Raw genomic sequence first — 24,796 nt, forward strand, 5'->3', positions numbered from 1 at the left:
ATCTTTAACAAATAGATCAGTGTTGCAATTCTGAACACTGACTTTTGTCCTATCAGCTGGCAGAGGTTCAAATCTGAAATGTTTTGCATGCAGATTTTTTAAAAAATTTATTTAAAATCTGCTCTCAGCTATAGCTTTCCCTAAGATTTTATTGGAGTCAGTAAAAATTGGAAAATTATATTAAAACATCAACAGGATTCTTATGTTCTTCTTTGTCTATGGCCATGGAATGTGGTTTTAATGGCGGATTTCCACCTTCCCTCCCCCATCCAAGTTGTGGAAACCCTGAGTGGAATAATCTGCAGCCAATAGTTTCAGACCTTTTCAGACTGAATGAATCATTCTTTCTTCCATGGTCCTTATTAACATGTTATATGACTTGATCTCTTATCAAGCCATATTGCTTTTTACAGTACAAGAATGAAAAGAATTCCTGTTGTCCAAAGTCTATTCTCCTACACTTTAAAACAAATCTTGAATTGTTGTTCCTTTGTTATAAGAAACCACTTCATAAAACTGACTTTCTCTTTTGTTTTCTTTTTCCACAAATTTATTAGCTTAGACCTGCCTAGGCAGATACTGTGGTGAGCCTGTAGTAACTATTAGTTGTTAACTTTTCCCCTTGTCATTTTTCCTGTGCAGTTATTAATGAAGTATGGCAAGAAGAAACAATAGGACGACTGCTCCAGCTTATAGACCTTCCTCTCCTTGACTCCCTCCTCAAACGGCAAGAGATGATACCGAAAGTTACTCAACCTAAGAGGCAGCCTGACGTGGTCAACCACAGGAACTCTCTGGATCGAGGGATTCTCAAGGCTTACAGTGATTCTCAGTATGTGGAAATACCAGTAATAATTTGAGTGTATTTGTAGGAAGATACTTAGTTTTAAGATAATCTTTTGAATTCTTCATATCCATACAATCAGATATGCTTTGTCAGTTGATATTATCATTGTTGGGAAAAATGAAGAACAAAATTACCTTGGTCAAAATTGATGAGATTTAAATGTCATTATTTTTCATATTCATTTTTTTCAACATATATCTTACTTGCATATCAAGTGAAGAAAATGATTATGCTCCACCTTCTTTGTTAAAATATAGGTCTGTCTAGTCTCTTAGAGCTGTCTGGTCACATTTCTAGTACTTCACCAGTTCTACATTCTAATGAATTATTAATATAGTTGAATGTCAAAAGGTAGCTTAAAACCTTATGTGAAAAAAATAATCCCAACATACTATAAGAATTTAAACTACATTTATACAATTTAAATTAATAGGTGAAGGTATTTTATAATTACCTTAAATTTTAAGTACAGAATCAGAAATTGACCTTAAAGATCATCTGTCTACATCTTAAGAGGAAGCTGATGACCACAGGAGGTGTCCTGACCTGGGTGGTGGCAGAATTAGTTGTCCTGAGTCCACAGCAGTGGAGGATATGATTTTTTTTTAAACTATTTGTTGTTGTTGTTCAGTTGATAAATTGTGTCTGACTCTTTGCGACCGCATGGACTGCAACATGCCAGGCTCCCTTGTCCTTCACTGTCTTCTGGAGTTTGCTCAGATTCATGTCCATTGAGTCGGTGATGCTGTCTAACCATCTCATCCTCTGAAGCCCCCTTCTCTTTTGCCTTCCATCTCTCCCAGCTTCAGGGTCTTTTCTAGTGAGTCAGCTCTTCACATCAGGTGGCCAAAATATTGGAGCTTCAGCATCAGTCCTTGCAATGAATATTCAGGACTGATTTCCTTTAGGATTGACTGGTTGGATCTCCTTGCAGTCCAAGGGACACTCAAGAGTCTTCTCCAGCACCACAGTTCGAAAGCATCAGTTTGGTGCTCAGCCTTCTTTATGGTCCAGTTCTCACATCCATACACGACTACCGGAAAAACCATATCTTTGACTCTGTGGACCTTTTATCGGCAAAGTGCTGTCTCTGCTTTTTAATACACTGTCTAGATTTGTCATAGCTTTTCTTCCAAGAAGCAAGCGTATTTTAATTTTATGGCTGTAGTCACTGTCTGCAGTGATTTTGGAGCCCAAGAAAATAAAATCTGTGACTGTTTCCACTCTTTCCCCATCTGTTTGCCACGAAGTGATGGGACTGGATGCCATGATCTTAGTTTTTTAAATGTTGAGCTTCAAGCCAGCTTTTTCACTCTCCTCTTTTTACCCTCATTAAGAGGCTCTTTAGTTCCTCTTCCCTTTCTGCCACTAGGGTGCTAGCATCTGCCTACCTGAGGTTGCTGATATTTCTCCCAGCAGTCTTGATTCCAGCTTGTGATTCATCTAGGCCAGCATTTTGCATGATGTACTCTGCATGTAAGTTAAATAAGCAGGGTGACGATACACTGCCTTGTCATACTCCTTTCCCAATTTTGAACTAGTCAGTTGTTCCATGTCCAGTTCTGTTGCTTCATGCAGGTTTCTCAGGAGACAGGTAAGGTGGTCTGGTACTCCCATCTCTTTAAGAATTTCCCACAGTTTGTTGTGATCCACACAGTCAAAGGCTTTAGCGTAGTCAATGAAGCAGATGTTTTTCTGCAATTCCCTAGCTTTCTCCAGGATCCACTGAATGTTGGAAATTTAATCTTTAGTTCCTCTGCCTTTTCTAAACCCAGCTTGTATATCTGGAAGTTCTTGGTTCATATACTGCTGAAGCCTGTATTAACAAATTAAATATTAAAAGTTAGTCATTCTATTTCTTAAAATGTAGCAATTTTCTCAAGTTACCCAACTGGGATTTTATTAGAAATGGCTAATTAATATCTAATTATTTTGAAACCCTACCTTGTCTTCCTCTATTCTCTTCTAGCCAGAGTCAGAGATGATAGATCATACCCAGAGCTTTGAAGTAAGCCACACTATATGAGAAAAATGCTGGTTTAGGAATCAGATCTGGGATCTAGTCCTGCCTGGGACCCTGAGCTAGTAACTTAGAGTATCTGGACCTCCATAGTAAATTTAAGGAGTAGAATTTGAATTCTGATATCCTTTTCAGGCCTGTATTATAGTGGATAGCTTCTGTTTTTGCTTTAAAAAAGAGTGAAGGCATATTAAAATCAACTCTTGATCTGTGATACATGACCTAGCTATAGAATTATACATATCTATTATACAAGCTATAAAGAATTGTACCTATCTTTGGCTTCCCAGGTGGCTCAGTGGTAAAGAATCCACCTGCCAAGCAGGAGACATGGGTTTGATCCCTGGGTCAGGAAGATCCCCTGGAGCAGGAAGTGGCAACCCATTCCAGTATTCTTGCCTGGGAAATCCCATGAAACCCTGGCGGGCTACAGTCCATGGGGTCACAAACAGTCAAACACGACTTAGGGACTAAACAGCAAATAGCAGCAGCAAAGATGTATAGCGGTTCATCTTAGTAGGAAACTTGAAACAGCTAGTAAATCAGGTACAGGTTTATTGGTTATCCTTTGCTTTTTAAAATAATTCTTTTCTCCCATAGGGAAGATGAGTGGCTGTCTTCAGCAATTGACTGCTTGGAATACCTTCCAGACCAGATGGTGGTAGACATAAGCAGAAACTTTCCTGAGCAACCAGATAGAATAGACTTAGTGAAAGAACTTCTGTTTGATGCCATTAGCAAATATTACAGTAGTAGGGAACCTCTGTTAAATCACTTATCTGATGTTCATAATGGAATTGCAGAACTCCTAGGTAAGTAAGATGTTACTGAATACTAGAATTTCTCTTTAGAGGGAATGGGACAAAGTTTCTTTTCCTCAAAATTAACCACAATGGTACTACTTCAAGCTGAGAGTGGATCTAGACTAATCCATGGAAAGTACGTTTTGTCCAAAACTTCCAGGGTTCATTTGGAAAGAGCTTTACTGAGCTCTGAAGTCATGCAAGGACTTCTGGTTGCTACAAGTGAATGCTGCTCTCATTCACTGGAAACTTAATAAGCATAGAGTAGCAGCTCTCTTTTTCAGAAAGTGTTACCAGCACTATCGCCATTCCCTATTCGTCCTCTTCACAATGGCAGACACTCTGCTTTGTCCCTGTACCAGTGAGGTAGACTGTTCCACGTGGTTTGTTGAAAACAAGTTGCAAGTTTCAAAGAATCCTACTTTTCTCAGAGTTGGCTGTATCAGTACTGTATACATAGTGTACCCTTGAAATGTAGTGAATTATTGGAAAACATGGGCTGAGAATTTATTTACAAAGCCACATTATATTTAACATCCTAAGATTTGTGTATGACAAGGACTTAGGACTTGCCAATTTGAGTATAGGCTTTCTTGATGGTATTGGTCATTTATTGTAATTCCTAGTCTCTTTGTTTTGCTGTTGAACATAATTTTGGTAAGTTTACTGATTAGCTTAAGCTTTAGCTTGACTTTTGTTCCCTTTGATATAGTTGTGTCTGGTCAAAAGTAAAGCATTTTTTTCCTTTTGGCAAAAGTGAATGGGAAGACTGAAATAGCATTAGAAGCTACTCAGCTCTTTCTAAAGCTTCTGGATTCCCAAAATAGAGAAGAATTTAGAAGACTGCTGTATTTCATGGCTGTTGCAGCACATCCTTCTGAATTTAAATTACAGCAAGAAGTAAGTCTTTTGTCTAAATGTTAATTGTATTCAGTATCTGTAATACTTACAGGACATATTATTCCATTATCAGCATCAAGTATGTGGAAATGGATAGTAGCCATTAATATTTAACATTGCTTTTTATATTACATTTATTCTTAAAAATAAATTCTATTGGGTATATGTTCTTTTACAGAGTGACAACCGAATGGTTGTGAAAAGGATATTCTCAAAAGCTATTGTTCACAATAAAAATTTATCCAAAGGCAAAACTGATCTTCTAGTACTCTTTTTAATGGATCATCAAAAAGATGTTTTTAAGGTAAAACTCTGAAAATAAAGTTGAACTTATGTAAGAGATCACTAAATTAAAATGCATAATGTTCCATGTGCCTTCCTTTTTTTTTTTTTTTTAAGATTCCTGGAACTCTACATAAAATTGTCAGTGTTAAGCTCATGGACATTCAGAAGGGAAGAGATCCAAACAGAGACACAGGTAATCTGAGAAATACTCCTTCCATATCTCATGAGGATAAGTAGTTGCATTTTAGTTTCAGCTAGACTCTTAACTCATCTTCTCAGAGATATTCAGACTTAGCAGAGAGCCTTTTTATGTCAGAAAAGCAACCTGACAGGGTTAGAAAGTCAGCAGTGCTTAGCACCTTTACGTGCATTTTATAAAGGGGGGGGAATATATATATATATATATATATATATGTAAGTGTAAAAGTGTTTTTTTCTTGTTAAATCTGAGGACTAGATTCATTAACTGAACTTTTTACTTTTAAACTTTAAGGATATATTTATTGCCAGAGAATTGATCGAAGTGATTATTCTGACCGTACAAGGAAGACAACCAAGGATGAGCTATTGAATTTACTAAAAAATATTGATGAAGATTCCAAACTTTCCACCAAAGAGAAGAAAAAATTGTTAGGTCAATTCTATAAGTGTCACCCAGATGTCTTTATTGAGTATTTTGGGGACTGAGTTTCCAGTGTCTGTAAATAACTTGTGTATTTTAAGAATAAATTATGTATCCTAAAGATTGAATCATATTGTAATATTAGATGTTCCTCTAAGTATGAAACTGTAGTTAATAAACATGTTTTGTATAACCTTTTGTGAAACTGAGTATTAGATGGTGTGTTGCTGTTAAGTATTGACCTCTCTCAGGTGAGTTGACTTATAATTATTGTGCACAGTACTTTATAGAACGTCTTAGGAATTTAAATGATGGGACATTGCAGTATTTATAAAAGAAAGTATTAAACAGTAAGGAAGTCTGTAATTACAAGTTAATAGGAGTGTGGTTTGTACCTTGAAAGGTATATTTCTTGAAGATACAAGATAGAAATTTAGGCTATGCTGAAGTACATTTGTCAGTTACCATAAACTGTAGACAAGTCAGAAATTGAACTGTCCTAATGGTTTTGACAACTTCAGCATCTTTTAAAGCTTATTGTAGAAAATTTCAAGGATACATAGATGTGGGGAGAGTAGAATAATGAGCCCTTCATGTATTCATCATCCAGTTTGAACAGTTGTCAACTCATGGCCAGTCTTGTTTAATCTATTCTGGGCTCCCACCTCAGCAGATATCATACATCCTATCACTTCATCTATAAAATTTCAGTATGTATGACTAAAAGATAAGGACATTAAAAACATAACCCCAGTATCAGTATTACATACACACACAAAGTCACAATTCCTTAATATCTTCAAAAATGCAGTCAGTGTTCCACATTTTCTGATCTCAAATGATTGTGACATTCAAGTAGGGATCCAGAGTTCATACATTGCAATTGGTTAATGTGCTTCTTAAATCTTTATAGGTTTTTCTCTCTGTCTCTCCTCCCTTCTTTTCTCTCTGTGTGTTATTCAGTAAACCTGGTCGGCTGTTCTTGAGTTTTCCACAATGTGGACTTAGCTGATTGCAAGCCTGTACTACCCTTTATCATGTTCCTCTGGGTCCTTCATTCCTTGTAAATGAGTCATTAGAACTAACATCTCAACAACTTTTTATTCAAGTTAATGATCATTTTGGAGCAACTGCATTGTCACAATATACTTGGTAAACAGACATGCAATATAATACTTGTAACTTGTATAATACAATTTTAAATTACGCATTTTTACAATAATGAAACCAAAAGATTAAAATGAGACTGAATTTTAAATTCAGACTCTTGATGAGGGGTAAGAAAACTAAAATGATGTACCAGTATGCTAGCATGTCAGTCTTTTGTTTCCAAAGATATAACTTAACATTGGCTAGTCTTTAAAAAGGAAAAAGTTGAGGACTCATCTATAGTACGTAATACAGTTCTAATAAAGTAAGGATAATTATGTCAGGTGGGTTCTTTTGTGATGTGTATTTTGCTTTGTTGCATAGGCAGGAAAGGAAGGCAGCTCTCTTCAGTGACGTGAAAGAGAAGACAGTTCATGATTTAAGTGTGAGGAAGTTTTTTAGAAACAAACTCCTGAAAGCGTGGTGGGACCATAGTTGACAGAGCAATAGTGTGTGTACTTCCTGATTTGCAACCTTTATTTTGCACATAATGGAATAAACATCATTATTTGGCAACAAAACTAACACCTCTCCTTCAGGGGAAGGCAGAACTTTCTAGTTATATTCATGATCCTAGAAGAAGCAGCATTCTAATAAATGTTAATTTCATGGAAAATCTAGTAAAACCACAGTTTACTTCAAACTTCATAAGCGTAAAGTTTTAAGAAAACTGGTCATGTTTATGGCAAGCACAGTCAGTTTTAAACTATAGGTCGGGTGCTACCCTAAATGCCTTGGACAGCCTTCTGGCCGCACTGGAGCTGTCAGCTGTTATTTGCTGCTTGCTCTTATTCACTCATCCATAATGCCCTCTAGGGAATCCATCCCCATTTAAACACCTGATGTCTAGGTGGCTGTGAGCTTCCCGTCCACTCTAGCTCAGTAGCCCACGGCTAAGCCCTGATCTGAAGGGCTTTTCTAGTGGCTCAGCTGGTAAAGAATCCGCCTGCAATGGGGGAGACCTGGGTTTGATCCCTGGGTTGGGAAGATCCCCTGGAGAAGGGAAAGGCTACCCACTCCAGTATTCTGGTCTGGAGAATTCCACGGACTGTATAGTACATGGGGTCACAAAGACTCGGACACAACTGAGCGACTTTCACTTTTAAGCCCTGATCCAGACAGTCTACCCAGAGGCTAATGAGACTATGGAAAAAAATCAGCTTGGCTGATCAAGTTCTAAATAGAGAAATTAATTTATGAAGGAGCAGTGACTAAAAAAAGAAGCAAGCTAGTGTGTAGTGTAGAGAGATGAGTGACGCTGAATGCAGCAAGAAGTAGGAGGTGATTGAGAGAGATCCTGTGTGTCCTGGGGAGATGGTGGAATAGTACCAATCACCAGAGCGGCAGCCAAACCCTAGGTAACCTGGCAGTGAACTCCCTTTACCTTGAGGTAGTTTGAGTTTCCAGTTTGTGTAGCCAAAAAGCAAACTGGAACATGTGTTAATGTTTTTTAGTATTTAAAGGAGACAATTCAAAATATATCAAAAGATGAGAAGCCATCCAAGTCAAATCAGTGGTGCTGCAGCATCCTCTCCACATGAGAAAATTGTTTATACTAATGAAGGAAGGCATGGCAACCCACTCCAGTATTCTTGCCTGGAGAAGCCCACGGACAGAGGAGCCTGGCGGGCTACAGTCCATGGGGTCACAAAGGTTGAACACGACTGAAGTTTGACTGAGGACACACACGCACGAAATGCTTCAAGGAAGGTGGGGGACTCTCACTTGGGACCTGGAGGTGCCCCCACCTCCAGGACATCTCTAGGAAGGTGGTTTTAGCCTGGCTGCCTCTTAGAATCCCCTGGGAAGCTTAAGAATTCTTGCCTGGCATCACCCCCCACCCCACCCCTCTGTGTTTCAGATGATAGCTTTAGAAAACATCCACCCTCCACCCACCCCCGCTCCCACCCCAGGAGATTCTAAGGTGAGGTCAGAGTTGGGAACAGCTAATCTAGAGACTATGGTATATTGGAAGGACTGATGCTGAAGCTTCAATACTTTGGCCACCTGATGCGAAGAGCTGACTCATTGGAAAAGACCCTGATGTTGGGAAAGATTGAAGGCAAAAAGAGGAGGGGTGGCAGAGGATGCAGTGGTTATACAGCATTACCAACTAATGGACATGAATTGAGCAAACTCTGGGAGATAGTGGAGGACAGAGGCCTGGCATGCTGCCGTCCAAGGGGTCATAAAGAGTCACCTTAGCAACTGAACAACACCAAAAAGTATATTCGTCTAGACTCTGAAGTGAGAACTGAATGTTTCCTTCCTAAATCTTAGTGTCAGTTAATATCTTATGGCACCTCCCTCCCCCTCAAAGTGAATCCTCTTCTGAGAACTGTGTTTCAGGAAAAACTCTTACTTTAATATAGTTAATGAATGGCTTAAGGGTGTTGCATTATTGCACACAGTCTTCAATACTTTAGGAATAACTGCCCACGTGTGACCTATTTAGAAGTGGCGTTTGAAAGCAACTCCTAATTCTACTCCATCTTGTTTTGTTCCAGTTATTTAACAAGTTTATAGGCTGCAGGTAGGAGGCTTGATTGTTACCTTCATTTTAAGGCACCCATGTTTGATGTTCATTCTTAAAAGCATTTTACAAAAGAACAGATAAAAGTTAGGGAGCTTTTACTTTTGAAGATTAGCCCCCCCCCCGCACAACTATTTCTATTCGTTTAGTTTGCTTTCTTACTATACAGGCTGAGAAAAGCATGGTTTTCTTGGATCAGCAACTGTTCAGGGCTGCGACAGCCACGGCCCGGGTACCTGTTTTGAAGGAGGCTTCCAAACAAGCTTGTCTTAACACGGTGTTTCCTTTCTAGATTACAGATGGCACATAAAATGCTGAGTGTTGTGTTTCTGAGCTCTCTAGACCGAGTTGAACCCTCGTGAGACGTCTTTGCCTCCTTGCCTTCCATCTTTTCAGGGCGAAGGTCTCGCTCTTCCTGTCGACAAAGTGTAGCGGCCGCTTAGATGAAAGAGGTGACTCAAACCAAATCGAATCTGTGCCGTTAAAATGAAACTTGGCCATCCAGGTGGTGGGCATGATTTTTTTTTTAACAACCAAAAGGAGGGGAGGGGAACAAATAACGTGGCTATAAACCATGATGTAATATTTAAATTTGAAAACCAGGGCGGGGAGAGCTTTGCACCGAAACAGCCAATCCTTTCGCTTTCCTCGACTGCCTCCGCGCCGACTCTCCCGCCTCCCGTCTTTCCGTACAGGAACATGGCGCCGCCCTCTGTGGGGCGGGGGCCTCCCGGCTCCGAGTCACAGCCCCCTGAGCCCCCTCAACCGGCACCCGGCCGCGCCTCCCGCCTTCCCGTCAGGGAACATGGCGACGCCCTACGTGGGACAGGCGCCTCCCGGCTGAGTGCTCCCTCCCTCTACGCGACCCTGTGGAGCCGCCGCGCTGGCCGCTACCCACCCGAGCCCGGCGGGGAGGACCGCTCGCAGCGCAGCGAGGGATGCGGCCTCCGAGGGGCAGAGGTTGAACAGGCCCTGCCCGCCGCGCATCCTCCCCGCCTCCGCCAGATCCCCGGCCGAGCGGCAGGAGGGAAGACGCCCGCTCCGCAGCAGGTGAGGGAAGCGGATGCGCAGGCTGGCAGCGCTGCGAAGCCCGCACGCGAGGAACGAGGTCGAGCTTGCAGGCATTGCTTCGCCGTTTTCCGTCGATCGGGTCCCAGTGATGTCGGGTGGAGGCGAGGAAGAGGCAGACACAGCGGCCAGGTTCAGGCTTAGCGCGGCCTTTGTCCCACCCCTCGAGGCCACCCTCCAGGCGCGCCTCGCTAGCTCCCGGCCCGGCCACTCCCTCTCCGGCCCAAACAGTTGTTTACAACGGAATCCGGACGCTGGGCGTGCGTGGCGCCGAGTGCTGGAGAAAGGGTTTCTCGCCGGCGTTGGACAGAGCTCCTTGCTTTTGCTGAAAGACCCTTTCTCCCGGGAAGGCTCTTGAGAGCAGCTTGGGCTCGGCGTGAGGCTCAGACAGTCTTCACGGCAAGTGCGAGGATCCTCCTACCCTCGGTTCCCTTTTTAGGCATGGCAGGAGTTGGGATTGTTGAATGAATGAGCACACTGCACGCAGTTAAATGGTTCCTCGCTGCATCCTATATAGCCCGGTAATTATAGTTACCATTTTTGGAAGCCGGTGGTGCACCAGCTGTCGTTATGCACGCTCTGTCGTTGACACTTCCCCCAAACCCAGGAGGTAGGTAGCTGCGTTTTACAGATAAGGAAACGGAAGTTAACACAGCTAGTAAAGAGCCAGAATTGGAACCCAGGTATGTCTGAGACCAACGCCCAGCCCTCCCGCATAAACTGGCTTTAAATAGATGACACAGCTATCAGTAGATACTTAGTGGGTATCTGTTCGGGGGATATACTTATATGTGTGGAGCATATCTGGGGAATGTGGTTGGTCTGGCCTGTAAGAAGTTAAAAATGTAAGTGAAGAGTTTTTTGGGGTTTTTTTTTTTTTTTAAGAAGAACTAGCAGTTTTACGATCTGACCCCAACTAGTCGCTCCTTTGTCACCTGCTGCTTGTTCTGCTTATTTTCATTTGCCTTCGCTTGTGCCCTTTAAGTGAAACGCCCCCTTTTTCACCTCCTCTCTTCCTCCAGATGTTTTGTGTTTGATTTTTTTTTTTTTTTTTGGCTGCACCCGCATGGCTTTGTAGTTCCCCAACAAAGGCCCCTTGCAGTGAAAGTGCCTAGTCCTTAACCACTGGACCGCCAGGGAATTCCCTCCAAATGTGTTTTAACTGAGTGAAATCCTACTCTTTTCGAAAAGACAGGCTCAAATGTCACCTTTTCTGGGAAGGTTATCCCAACCTCCTTCCGGGAAGAATTAGTTTCTCCTGCTTAGTGATTTCATAATGCCATTAAGGCTTAAGATTAACTGTATTTCCTTGTAAGAATGTCTCTCTCCCCCTCTCAACCATGCCTTTTCATCCTTCTATTCCTATTTAAATTAGCATATTTTGAGTTGGCTTTAAGGCAGTGATGAATGCCAGATGTCTAACATCCATCCCTACAGGCCTTCAGAGAAAGGAACAAACACTGGTGAGGTTGGGCAAGTGACCTGGGAAGGGATAGGTCTTGAACCAAATCTTACAAGGATGGGTTAGTTTACTAAACTGAATATTAAAGACCTGGAAATCCTGCTTCTTCTCCTTATTGCACAGAATGAGTTACTTCATCCTCAGCTCATTCCCAGCATGTGAAGAGGATAAAATTAGAAGTGTTTTTGTTTGTCCTTTCTCGTAGGAGATGCTGGTAATGTTACCTTTTGGTTCTTGGAGCATTTCCAGAGCCAGACAGGATTTAGGACAGAGGAGATGGGTGTCTGGAGTGGGATGCTGGAAGGTAAAAAGGAATGACATTAAAGCAACCTTTGTATTAATAATACAGGCCTGAAAATGTCAGTTCCAGTAGCTTCATTCTATTTAATGGGCTGATTTGATGTTCAGATAATTATATCAAATGATTCTTCTAATGTGCAGAAAAGAGTCTGCCAAACCTCCTGAAAATGGTCAACATTTCTTTTGAGCCTTGGATTACCTCCCAGGTGTGTAGTAAAGTCTAATTAGTGCTTATGAAAATCTTTTGTGATCTTGAAGTGCTACGAGTACAAATGCTAATTATTTTCAGTATTATAAATGCAGAAAACATTGTGTCTGTCTTTTCCTTTACTAGGAAGCCCATTAGGAATAAAGAACTCAATAAAAAAATTAGGGAAAAAAAACTTGATAAAAAACATTTATAGTAAATAAGAGGTTAATGTTCCAGGCCTTTACCAACATGGTAAGTGTTAGTGCTCTCTAATCAGCACCTAAGGCAGTTAACACCCCACCCAACCACATACATTACAGTGGTTTGCAACTTCCTACTTTACTCACCATCTTTTCCTGCTGACTGGCATGGGACTAATAAAAATATTTGCCCCACACATTTTTCTTAAATGCTTCATGAGATTCTGCCTTCTATTTGTCATCCCCAGGTGTCTTATCCACATAATAGGATCGAGGAACCAATTTCTCAGTCCAGTGTATATTTACTTTGAATGCTGATGAAAAGCATTATTTCCAGAGTCTTCCTTTCAGCTCTCAGGAATGAAAGAATTTAAGAATTAAATCACTGTTTGATTAAAATACAAGCAGGCAGTTTATAGTGTTAAGGCCATGTTCTCGTGAAAGGTACTCAGATTGGGACAAAATATTTGAACTTGTTATTCTGTGAAGTATAGGTCCATGAATTTGACAGTTACAAGTGTCATTTTACAGGTGATCTGTTTAATCATGAAAGTAGAATATTATAGTGGGATAAGGATAAGGTCTTAGCAAGCCCATTTATTTTACAGGTGAGAAATCTGAAACCCAAAGAGATTAAATTATTGGCTTAGAGTCACACTGCCAGTTAGTGTCAGAGCAAGAATATCTTGGTTCATTTTTTTTTTTCCCTCTAGGAAAGTGAATGAACTTAATTGAGAATGTCTGAAAACCTTGACAAGTCCAATATAAACGAAGCAGGAAAATCAAAATCAAGTGATTCTGAGCAAGGCCTTGAAGATGCTGTGGAAAGTTCTGATGAAGTTTTACAGAAAAAAATAAAGTCGGGCTCTCCAAGCACCCAAAGAGTGCAAAGACCTCACTGTAAGCACATTTGGCTTTGGTTAGAAGCATTATCTTCATTGTTTTTAGATGATATTTTTATTATCCTTCCTTGTATATGTGGCCCTGAGCTAGGTTCTAACAGTATGATAGAATTGCCAATAATTAGCATTTAACTGTAGTAACCGTTTCACAACTAACTGCCCAGTCACTTATGGATTTTCAATTGCATGAGAAGCTCACATTTTAGAATAATGTTCGGAATATTGCTGTTTTCCTCCAGCCTCAGTGACATTCCAATTTGTCTGAAATGCTCTGAGAAATAGGAGGGTGGAGTGAAAATTGCAGCTTTAATTAAGAGCGTTTTGAAAAGTTCTAGCCAGGTCTGTGCTTGTGCAGGTTAAAAAAAAAATGTTTTTGACTGTGAGTTCACCACACCCTAACTTCACTGCCTGGGGGCCTCGTTCCCACCAGGCTGAGGGGATTCAGTGTGCTAACTGTGTGTGGTGAAGTCACTTCAGATGCCTGGCAGGAAGCGGGCCTCGCCAATGAGAGGATGGCAATTTCCGCAAGTATTCCCAGCAGATGCTCCAACTCATGTCTTTTATTAGGAATACTCAGGGTTTTTGAAGTGAGTCCAAAAATGAAAGTTTTAAGAGGGATAGTCACGGTCTAAGAATGTCAGTGTTGATACTATCTCTTTAAAGTACAAATGATCAGTAATCCTTCATGTTTGGAAAAAGTACAAGCATTTGGGAGTTTAAGGTGTGTTTCTATTAAAATGATAAAAGGCCCTCCCAGGTAATTTATTAGTCAACATGATATTCTTAAAGCAGACATTGGTGGACCCCATTTTATTGTAGTTTATCACTGAATAGATTTTTATAAATATACTACTAGGTCACTGGCTTCCCCAGTGGCTCAGATGGTAAAGCGTCTGCCTACAAGGCAGGAGACCCGGGTTCAATCCCTGGGTCGGGAAGATCTCCTGGAGAAGGAAATGGCAACCCACTCCAGTATTCTTGCCTGGAAAATCCAATGGATGGAGGAGCCTGGTGGGCTGCAGTCCATGGGGTCGCAAAGAGTCGGACAAGATTGAGCGACTTCGCTTTCACTTTTCAGGTCACATTGTATTCAGGGAAGAAAACATGCTGTTAATAACAGTCTAACGTGGTTGTGTTATGCCTTGTCTCCAATGTGTATAGTTAGCTTCTGTTTTCTCATTTTTAAAAGGAGGGAAAATATGCTTATCTCTTAGGGTCATTGTAAAGACTAAATGAATTCATATAAAGCTCTTACAACAGTGTCTGCATATAATAAATGCTCAATAAACACAAGTTGTTAGTACTACTGCTACTAACATTGCATTTATTTATTTATTATTAAAAAGAAATTTTTTTGGCCATGTCATGTGACTTGTGGGTTCTTAGTTCCCCAGCCAGGGACCTGACATCCTTGGCAGTGCAAGTGCAGAGCCTACCCACTGGACCACCAGAAAGTTCCCTCATCTGTTGCATTTTAAGAAACCCAGGAGTTGGAGAAGGGCATGGCAACCCACTCCAGTATTCTTGCCTGGAGAATCCCATGGTAGAGGAGCCTGGTGGGCTATAGTCCATGGGGTCACAAAGAATCAGACACAACTGAGCAACTAATACTTTTACCACTTTACAATGTTATAACACTTTGTTAATGCTTCACTAGTATTGGATACTGATTCCTATTGTACTTTTGATTTAAAATATTTTTTTTTCTGATGTTATCTTCTTTTTCTGTCAATAAATATTTCTCAGCTTCTTTCCAAAAAAAAAAAAAAAAAGAAACCCAGGAGATGGCTGTAATGTGGATGTTGATGGCCAGTATGGTAGTTTTATCACTTACAGTTTCTGGTAAAGAAGTACCTTTGTACTTCTTTGGATTAGAATCTTCAGTTCTTTGATTAACGGCCTTGCCTTTGGCATCCTGTCAATCTGATGGCATGATTCCAAATTAATGTCAAGCCAGCACTAGACTATATTAGTTGACATTGTATGTAGTTATGTCCTTAAGGCAGCTTATCCTGAGACCCATGATCAAGTGTTGGGGAATCCAGGAACAGTCAAAAAGGTGTATCAACATGTCTGTGTATATATATTTTTCTAGGAAGGTCAGAAAAGCTTTCATTAAATTCTCACAGTTCCATATCAAAATGAGGTTTAAAATCAAAGACTGACAATATTGTTTCTGGCTTTCTTGCCCTTTTCTCCTTGTAATAATAGGTAGGAATAGGGCTGTGGACTCCAGTGGTAAAACTACAACCCCAGAGTCTGGGGACCAGGTCAGGAGGCTTGCAGAGAGCATAAAAAAGAATTTATAAAATATGAAATTAGTTATCCGCAGACATTTCTCCCAAGCTGTAAAGTAACTCTAAAATCACATCTTTGTTCTGCTACCCCATGGACTGCAGCACGCCAGGCTTCCCTGTCCTTCACCATCTCACGGAGCTTACTCAAATTCATGTCCATTGAGTCAGTGATGCCATCCAACCATCTCGTCCTCTGTCGTTCCCTTCTCCTCCTGCCTTCAGTCTTTCCCTGCATCACATCTGGGGTTCTACAAATTAAAAGCGAAAAGATAGCCTTTAGACTTGCAAATTAAAATACAGAGTAATGTTTGAAGGGTAGAAATACTGTTGGTAACTGTGATGCTGTAATTTATAATGGGAAATATATGTTTGGTTCTCATCCCAGTTTCTGGCTCAGAACTTCCAAACTACTGGAATTTCCTGAGTGATGAGAGCTAGAAAGATGTCTTTTGTTACGCTAATGAGGCACAGCCTAACCTAAGGGGACTCAATCTTGAGATTAGAGTGTTGGAACTTTCAATCCTACCCAACCCTCTCTCCCACCTCTGGGCAGGAGAGAGGAGCTGGAGGTTGTACAGTTGCCAGTGGCCATTTATTTAATCAAGTTTGCCTATGTAATGAAGCCAAGAGAAAAACCCAGAAGGATGGGGTTCAGAGAGCTTCTGAGTTAGTAAGGATATGGAGGTACCGGGGGACTGGCACCATGCTTCCCCGTACCTTGCCTTATGCATCTCTTGTATTTGGCTGTTTCTGAGTTACATCCTTTTATAATAAACAAGTAATCTAGTAAGTAAAATGTTTCTGTAAGTTCTGTGAGCTGTTCCAGCAAATTAATTGAATAAAAGGGGGTGAGGGGCTGTTGGAACTTCCCATCCACAGCCGGTCTGTCAGAAGCACAGATGACACCCTGGACTTGGGACTGTCCTCTGAAGCGGGTCATGGGGGAGAGTCTTGTAGGACTGTGTCCTTAACCTGTGGAATCCGATGCTATCTCCAGGTAGGTAGTGTCAGAATTGCAGCACACTTGTCTGGTATCCAAGAATTGCTTGGTGGTGTGGGGAGAAAACCTTCACCTGCTTACCCTGCACATGATGGAATTTGGGTGCATAATGTTTAATAGCTGATACAGAATATCAAAAAGGAAAAATGGCTGGCCTTGTCAGAATTGGTTGGCACTGATCCGAGGTGGTTATTTGATTCTAAAAGAATTAATTCTTTAAACATAGAGATCCTTAGAGTAAGGATCAGTCAACTGTAACTTAATGTTTCCCATAAATTTCTCTGCTTCTAAGTACTTTATTTTTTGTGTGTCAAAGGGAGGATTTATTACTTGCAGCAAGTAAGGAGAATACCAGGGATCTTTTCCAAAGCAATGTCTTCCTCAATAGCAAAACTGGGGAAGTTTTAAGCCAAGCGTACCTCATATTCATGAAGGAGCTTGACCAGAGACTTCTGCATGGAATTGGGATAAAGGTTGCCAGAGCTGAAGCTCTTGTTGGTTGAAGTCAGGAGGGTCAGAAAAGGTCAATGTGGTGACATCCCTCAGTTCTGACCAGACTCCCGTCTCAGCAGGTAGTCACCCTCCTCCTTAATGTGGGGGCCTTAGTTCCTACAGAACTCAAAGATATCAGATATCGGATCATAATGTTTATCTTACAGAATTACTGAGATCTGTTCAAGGGCAAGCATTGTGGCCATGCTTACATCATAAAGTGGCTTAGGTCAAAATGACTTCTTACATCAAGAAAATCATGCCTGGTTCTTCTTGTCTGGGGACCACCTACCCTATCTACTTACAGTACTTGTGTTGTTATTGTTGCTGTTTAGTCACTGAGTCATGACTCTTTTGTGACCCCTTGGACTATAGCCCACCAGGTTCCTCTGTCCATGACATTTCCCAGGCAAGAATACTGGAGTGGGTTGCCATTCCCTTCTCCAGGGGATCTTCCCGACCCAGGGATTGAACCCAGGTCTCCTGCATTGTCGGCGGATTCTTTACTATCTCAGCCTCTAGGGAAGCCTTAGAGTGGCTAGAGTGCCATTTCCTTCTCTAAGAGATCTTCCTAACCTAGGGATCGAACCTGCATCTCCTGCATTGGCAGGCAGATTCTCTACCGCTGAGCCACTAGGAAAGCCCTGCAATACTGTGTGACTTTGCAAATATCCTGTTTCTGCTTAAACTTCAACTCACTAATTTTAGCCTTTACCAGTGGATCTTTCCTGCACCATTATTACCCTTTTATTCTAATGGTGATTTTTTAAAAATTGAAGTATAGTTGATTTATTAGTACAATATTTTGTTAGTTTCAGGTGTCCAGCAAGTGAGTCCATTATATATATATATATGTTTCAGGTTATTTTCCTTGATAGTTATTACAAGGTATTAAATATAGTTCCCTGTGCTAAATAGTGAATCCTTGTTGCTTGTATAGTAGTTTGTATCTGTTAATTCCATATGTGTTGTATGTTAAACGCTTCAGTCGTGTCTGACTCTTTGCAACCCCATGGACTGTAGCCCCACCAGGCTCCTCTGTCCTTGGGATTCTCCAGGCGAGAATACTGGAGTGGGTTGCCATTCCCTTCTCCAGGGGATCTTTGCAACCCAGGGACTGAACCCAAGTCTCCCACATTGCAGGTAGATTCTTTACCATCTGAGCCATACTCCTAATTTATCCTAATTAGGAGTTAATTCCATACTCCTAATTTATCCCATCCCCCACTTCCCTTTTGGTAACTGTAAGTTTGTTTTTCTGTATCACCGAGTCTGTTTTGTATACAGATTCATTTGTATTATTATTTTATTTTATTTTATTTTTTTGTAGGTTTTTTTTTTTTCTTCTTTAATTCTCTGCTCACAAAGCACCTTCTGCTCCAAAGTTTAATCACCTAGTTGATCAGACATGCCATATTCAGATGAAAAAAATCAATTGTTATTCCAGTTAATATTTCCCATTTAGCACTTTAGTTTATTAAATCAGATCCTGGTGAAATTTATTAGATAAATGGATGACACAGCATTCTACATTTCTAAAGTGCATGACCAGACTGAATTGTGGTGTCTCTGTGCTGTGCTCAGTCGCTCAATTGTTTCCGACTCCTTTGTGACTGCGTGGACTGTAGCCCTCCAGCCTCCTCTGTCCGTGGGGATTCTCCAGGCAAGAATACTGGAGTGGACTGCCATACCCCCTCTAGGGGATCTTCCCAACCCATGGATGGAACCCAGGTCTCCCGCATTGCAGGCGGAGATTCTTTACCATCTGAGCCACCAGGGAGGCCCAAGAATACTGGAGTTCCCCTTCTCCAGGAGAACTTCCCAACCCAGGAATCGAACTGGGGTCTCCGGGATTGCAGGTGGATTCCTAACCAGCTGAGCTACCAGTGAAGCCCTGTGGTGTCTCTGTATTCAGTTAATCAGTCAGTGTGGATTGGGTGCACACTGTGTAGCAGGAATCCGGCAGCCAAACAGGTACACCCGTTCACGGTCCTCCTGGAGCTTGCAGCCTAGTGAGGAAGATACTGTCGCAAGCACAGTGTAATGTATTTGCTGGATAGGCTTTACTTTTGCTTCACTACATTTTCCCTACAGTAGCTGTTAGGGTGACATCTGCCCCTGCCTTCAGTAGACATCCATTTACACATGTGTGACTGGAAGCATCTCTGCAGAGTGTATAGACTTCCCAGCTCTTAGAACACCTTTAGTAAAGAAAGGTAGAGAGTATGACCATGTGAATTAGACCTTCATTTTATTTTGGGAATCTGTTCACCAACCTCCGAAAGGGCATGATTAACATCATGTGGTTCTTAGCTTCTCTAACAGGGCATCAGTGTACAAACACTATAACAGTTTAGTGAGAGCTTTAGTGTTATGTCACATAGTAAAATAAATTGTAGGGTGAAGTACATGTAACCTTACCATTCATTATGGCTCTTGTTACAACTCTTCACAGGTCCTCTTCACAAATTAAGGTGAAGCTGAGTGGTTCAACAGATTGCGGCTTTATAAGCTCTCGTTTATGAACTTGGTAAATTTGAGAACTCTCAAAACAAAAATAAAAACAAAAAACCCAACAAACCTACCCCACAACCCTATGATTAGCATGCAGTGAATAATTCCTATGCATGTGGATCTGTAATGTACCCTGGTCATGTCTTAGAATTGCATCTTTCTTGATCAAACACCCTCCATTAATGTCTGATTTTTAAGTAGCCTTTAACTTGGACAGGTCCTGAAAACTTCTTCCTGGTTGTCTCATGGTCTCAGCACTTGGTACAAGCTGTTTTGTCCCACATAGGCCCAAACCAATGAAGACACACTTGCCTGTAACTGGAAAGAGTCTCAGTTTTTCCTAGAACATCCTTCAGTCTTCTTATCTTCTTTTTCCATATTAGGAAACAGTGAGCCTTAAACATTTAAGTGACTTGTTCAAGGGTTACACTCTGCAAAGTCTAGAGAGAGCTGAATTCCTTCCTGACTTGCTCTGTCCACTGCATTTCATGACCAGGTAGTGTATTAACTGTCTTATTTATCAAATTACCCAATTTATCAATTACCCAAATGCATAAAATTGTTGAAAAAAATATATAGTAAACTTATGAGAGAACTTGGTGTGTTTCTGTGATTTTCATAAATTTAAGATGGTCAGACATTTGAATATTTTTGCAAAACCAAGATTTAAACAAAACTTGGAAGCCCTGGTGACAGTCTATGAATTTCTTTGTAAAAGTAAAAGAACTCAGTGGAGTTCTGATACTGAGTATGTCACAGTGAAAGCTCCATCTTCTGATAAGTAGCAACAGAAAATACTGTCCTGAAGAAATTTACTACAATGTGTGTGTGTATATATATATAAATATATATATATAGAGAGAGAGAGCACGCGCGCGCATATCCCTACTGAGTGCCTTACAATTTTAAATTAACTTTATTGAGGTATAATCTAAATTCACCAATTCTAAGTGATGAGTTTTGACAATACATGTACAGTTTTGTCACTACGACCACAATCATGAGCTGCTAGAGTATTTCTATCACTTCCCAATATTCTCTTGTGTCCCTTTGCAGTGAATCTTCCCCACTCCCCCAGTCCCAGCCCTTAGCAGCCCTATTCTGCTTTCTGTCACTATAATGTTGCCATTTTTATAGATTCATCTAAATGGACTCGTCTGTACGTAGTTTTTTGTCTCTGGCTCTTTCCCCAGGGAAAATACTTTTCAGACTCGTCCATGTTGTTGCATGTGTCAGTAGTTTGTTCTTTTTTTATTGCTGAGTAGTATTCCATGGTGAGGTCATGCTACAATTGTTTATCCATTTTGAGGTTTATGGACATTTTGATGGTTATGAGCTTTTGACTACAGATATTTAAATGGCCATAGGTTCTCCATTTTCTTGGGTTAACACCTATGAGCAAGGCTGCTAGATCAAATGGTAAGTGTATGTTTTACTTTATGCGAAACCAAGAGGCTCTTTTCCAAAGTGACTGTATCATTTGGCATCCCTACCACTTATGTATGAGAGTTCCAGTTACTCCAAATCTGTGCCAACACTTGGTAGGATTACTCTCTTTAATTTTGGTTCATCTAGTAGGTGTGTATAGTGATATCTGTCTGGTTTTGATTTGCATTTCCATTATGATTAATGATGATCGTAATGATGTTGACCATTCATGCTCTGACTGGCCATTTGTTTATCTGCTTCGTAGAAATGTTGAGATCTTTTGCCATTTGGTACTGGTTGTCTTCTATTATTTAGTTCTAAAAGTTCTTTATATATTCTGGATACAAGTCCTTTATCCAATACTTGTTTTATAAATATTTTCTTCCATCTGTGGCATGCCTTTTCATTTTCTTAATATAGTCTTTCACAGAGCAAAAGTTTTAACTTTTAAGTTTAATTTATAAATTTTTTTTCTTTTGTATTTTGAGCTTTTTGTATCCTGTTTTGCCTAATCCAAGATCGCAAAGATTTTGGCCTGTGTTTTCTCCTAGAAGTTGTATAGTTTAAATTTTTATATTTAGCTTTGCAGCTCATTTTGAGTTTGTTTTTATTTATCATTTGAGGTAAGGGTCAAGGGTCATTTTTTTACGTATAGATTTCTGATTGTTTCAGCGCTATTTGATGAAAAAACTAATCTTCCCTTATTGACCACAAATATACATATGTACTTCCCTGGTGGCTCAGATGGTAAAGAATCTGCCTGCAGTGCAGGAAACCTGGGTTCGATCCCTGGGTCCAGAAGATTCCCTGGACGAGGGAATGGCTACACACTCCAGTATTCTTGCCTAGAAAATCCCATGGACAGAGGAGCTTGGCTGGCTATAGCCCATGGGTGGCAAAAGAGTCAGACACAACTGAGGGAATACTACTTTTTTTCATACATACGTATGTGTGTGTCCCAGTCTAGTTGGGGATCCTCTGCCCTCTTCAGTTCATCTGAATATCTTTTGTCAGGCCAGACGCACACAGTCTTTTTGGTTTTTTTTCTTTAACGTCATGAGGCATGTGGCATTTTAGTTCCCCGACCAGGGGTGGAACCTGTGTCCCCTGCAGTGGAAGCATGGAGTCCCAGCCACTGGACCAGCAGGGAATTCCCCCCGCTGTCTTAATCATTGTTGCTTTTCTTTAAATCAGTTAGTACAAATCCTCCAAATGTCTTCTTTTCCGAAATAGTTGTGACCTGTCTAAGTCCTGTGCATTTCTAACCAAGTTTAAGAGTCCATCTGGCAATTTCAACAAAAACCTTGCTGGGGTTTTGATTGGAATTTCATTTTATCAGTAGATCAATTTGGTAGAAATTGACAGCTAAGTAATACTGAGAATTGAAAAGATCTGTTGGGCCTTGATTTTAGATATTTATTGCATTTTACTAATATCCACACAGTCAACTTTATTAATTATTTTTATTAATATTCTCTGAAAATGCTGAAAAGAATTTTGTGAAGTTTTTCAACTTCCCCTTACATGACTAATAAAAAGATTTTTACCAGACAGGATATGACCAGCTCTTAGATTTGATTCCTTTTTCTGGTGAGCAAATGAAAAAAGGGAAAGGAGGGAGAAAATAACTTTCCAGTGACCTAGCAAGATCTTTGCAGCTGTTAAATCATGTGTAAACCAGTGCCATTTTAAGCCCAGATCTTATCACCACTGTGTAAAATTAATATAATCATCCTCCAGGCCAGTGCTTTTCAGAGTGTGGTTTCTGAGACCATCAGTATCAGGTGGGATCTTATAAGAAATGCAGTTCTCCAGCCCCGCCCTACAGGCTAAATCAGAAACCTGGAGCGGGGCCGGCCTAAGCTTCCCCCTGATCTGATATCAGTTAAAGACCCGCTGTCATGGGCTTTTTTTTTTTAACATTTTTATTAAGGTATAATTGATATACCAAAAACATGCATGTATTAATCATTGACTCTTTAAGCGTAGGAATTACCCTATGTTCCTTGGCTCGGAACACCTGGGGAGATTTAGGAAGAGTTTGCTTTTTTTTTCTGGAAGATAAGTCTCAAACTTTATCAGAAGAAAGAGAAGAACGGAAACCCATTATGAGGGTATTGCCACAGGTGATACCGAAATAAAACTCACTGGACCTGGCTAACAGTGGTGGAAAGGGAGAAATCAAACATAACTCTGAGGTTTTTGATTCGTTGGGCCTGCATTCTAGAAATTCTTGTGTCACACAGCCTCTGATTTGTTCATCTGTCAATCTCTGAATTCTTATATTGCCCTAGTATCCTAGTAGTAGTTTTAGCATTGTTTAAACAGCACCTGGCACCCTAAAGTACTCATTGCTGTTTTTATTTGGGGAGATTCATTCATGGCACCAGGGGCTTCCCTGGTGGCTCAGATGGTAAAGTGTCTGCCTGCAATGCGGGAGACCCGAGTTCGAGATCTGGGTCAGGAAGATCCCCTGGAGAAGGAAATGGCAACCCACTCCAGTACTCTTGCCTGGAAAATTCCATGGATGGGGGAGCCTGGTGGGCTACAGTCCATGGGGTCTCAAAGAGTCGGACACCACTGAACGACTTCATTTCACTTCATTCATGGCACAGTGTTAATGACGGAGCAAGATGTAAACTGCTAATGGGAACAAAAGAGGAGATCTTAAATCTGGTGTCTTTTTTTCCATTTAGGGTGGACAGGAGGCATGGGGATTAGAAAATAAACTCTCAGCTTGTTGGGAAAGTGATAATCAGTAACTTTAAAAAGTTTTTCTAAGTTTTCATATATTGTAATCATTTGCCATTGACCAGTTTTACCAAGGGAAAAAAAAAGATGTTTTGAGTGTCGTAAATGATCTCTGCTTTTAGGATTCTAGGTTAAAAGAAAAAAGTGAATATGAAATAGGTACAATTCTCTTGTTTGAAATTGCCAGAATATTTTCATAAGTAGAGGCATAACTGAAATTATTAGCTGTTAGCTGGTAGGAGAACCACTGCCTTCTAAAATTAATAAAAACAATTTGGGAGAAAATCCTAATCTAGAGGAGCAAACCTCTTACACTAGACTTTTGTTACAGCTAGTCCTCCTCGACTTGTGACAGTAGAAGAACTTCTAGAGACAGCGAAAGGAGTCACTAACATGGCCCTAGCCCATGAGATTGTTATAAATGGAGACTTTCAGATTAAACCAGTTGAATTACCAGAAGACAGGTAAGGTGGTTACTGAGTTATCTTGTTTAGTAGAACACTGCCATTTCCCAGTTCTGGAAATATTTTCTTCACTTGATGTATATATTCTAAAATATTTTTCCTTTGTATGTTGCTAAAAAATATTCCTTATCCTTGGAATTACCAGAGTTTGAAAGTGCATCTCAGGACCACTGATCCTTGACAATGTAAATAAAAGGTCTGGAAGTCTTCCATGGAAGTCTTTCATGTCAGTGTCTCCCCAGTCCATAGAATTTAGCTGCCTCCTTTTGTGTGTTCATAGCACTGTTTCCTTCATTTCTTCTTTGTACCTGTCACACTGAACTGTAGTTGTTGGTTCACTTTCATTCTTCACAGATTGTAAACTCCTCAGAGACAAGGACTATGCTTTATTCTCTCTCCCTACCTAGCACCTGGCCCATATTATATTGAATCTGAAATTCTATTGATTTTAAGACACACTGTTAAAAGATGGATTGTCACAAGAAGGAAAAAAAGCATTGCCCATTATAATTGTGAAAGTACCATGAAAAACTTGAGTTTCTGTTGACAGAGCAGTGACTGCTGAGTCA

At 40.5% G+C, this 24,796-nt stretch overlaps 3 protein-coding genes across 49 annotated transcripts in view; 2 read left to right on the forward strand and 1 right to left on the reverse strand.

The window, feature by feature from the left end:
* DEPDC7 (DEP domain containing 7) overlaps positions 1–5,670 on the forward strand; it is a 21,961-nt gene extending 16,291 nt beyond the window's left edge. The window contains exons 4-9 of the mRNA XM_081543850.1: positions 643–832; positions 3,468–3,679; positions 4,428–4,570; positions 4,749–4,874; positions 4,970–5,048; positions 5,349–5,670. Coding sequence (XP_081399976.1) covers positions 643–832; positions 3,468–3,679; positions 4,428–4,570; positions 4,749–4,874; positions 4,970–5,048; positions 5,349–5,542 — 944 coding nt within the window. The 3' untranslated portion in view covers positions 5,543–5,670. The remainder of the gene's footprint in view (positions 1–642; positions 833–3,467; positions 3,680–4,427; positions 4,571–4,748; positions 4,875–4,969; positions 5,049–5,348) is intronic.
* On the reverse strand, positions 528–11,932 carry LOC145525285 (uncharacterized). Its single transcript, XM_081538082.1, has 5 exons — positions 11,914–11,932; positions 10,763–10,882; positions 10,058–10,619; positions 9,396–9,574; positions 528–2,663 (listed from the first exon to the last, which is right to left on the reverse strand). The coding sequence occupies exons 1-4, from the start codon at positions 11,930–11,932 to the stop codon at positions 9,448–9,450; spliced, it is 828 nt and encodes a 275-aa protein (XP_081394208.1). The 3' UTR covers positions 528–2,663; positions 9,396–9,447.
* The window catches only part of TCP11L1 (t-complex 11 like 1), a 45,242-nt gene continuing 28,749 nt past the window's right edge, over positions 8,304–24,796 (forward strand). For 14 of the 47 annotated variants that reach the window (XR_014069314.1, XR_014069316.1, XR_014069309.1 and 11 more), the window contains exons 1-3: positions 9,947–10,209; positions 13,093–13,279; positions 24,095–24,227. Coding sequence is in view for 26 of the 47 variants with exons in the window: in XM_081543821.1 (XP_081399947.1) it covers positions 13,117–13,279; positions 24,095–24,227 (296 nt within the window). In the remaining 21 variants the exon portion in view is untranslated. Of the gene's footprint in view, positions 8,551–9,946; positions 10,911–11,894; positions 11,994–12,038; positions 12,196–13,092; positions 13,280–19,967; positions 20,081–24,094; positions 24,228–24,796 lie in introns of those variants that run through there. The other 33 variants (XR_014069310.1, XR_014069321.1, XR_014069320.1 and 30 more) reach the window with 14 other exon arrangements.

This window comes from Giraffa tippelskirchi, chromosome 11 (genome assembly GCF_054371585.1).
Source record: "Giraffa tippelskirchi isolate mGirTip1 chromosome 11, T2T-mGirTip1v1.2.pri, whole genome shotgun sequence".
Classification (NCBI taxonomy): Eukaryota; Metazoa; Chordata; class Mammalia; order Artiodactyla; family Giraffidae; genus Giraffa; species Giraffa tippelskirchi.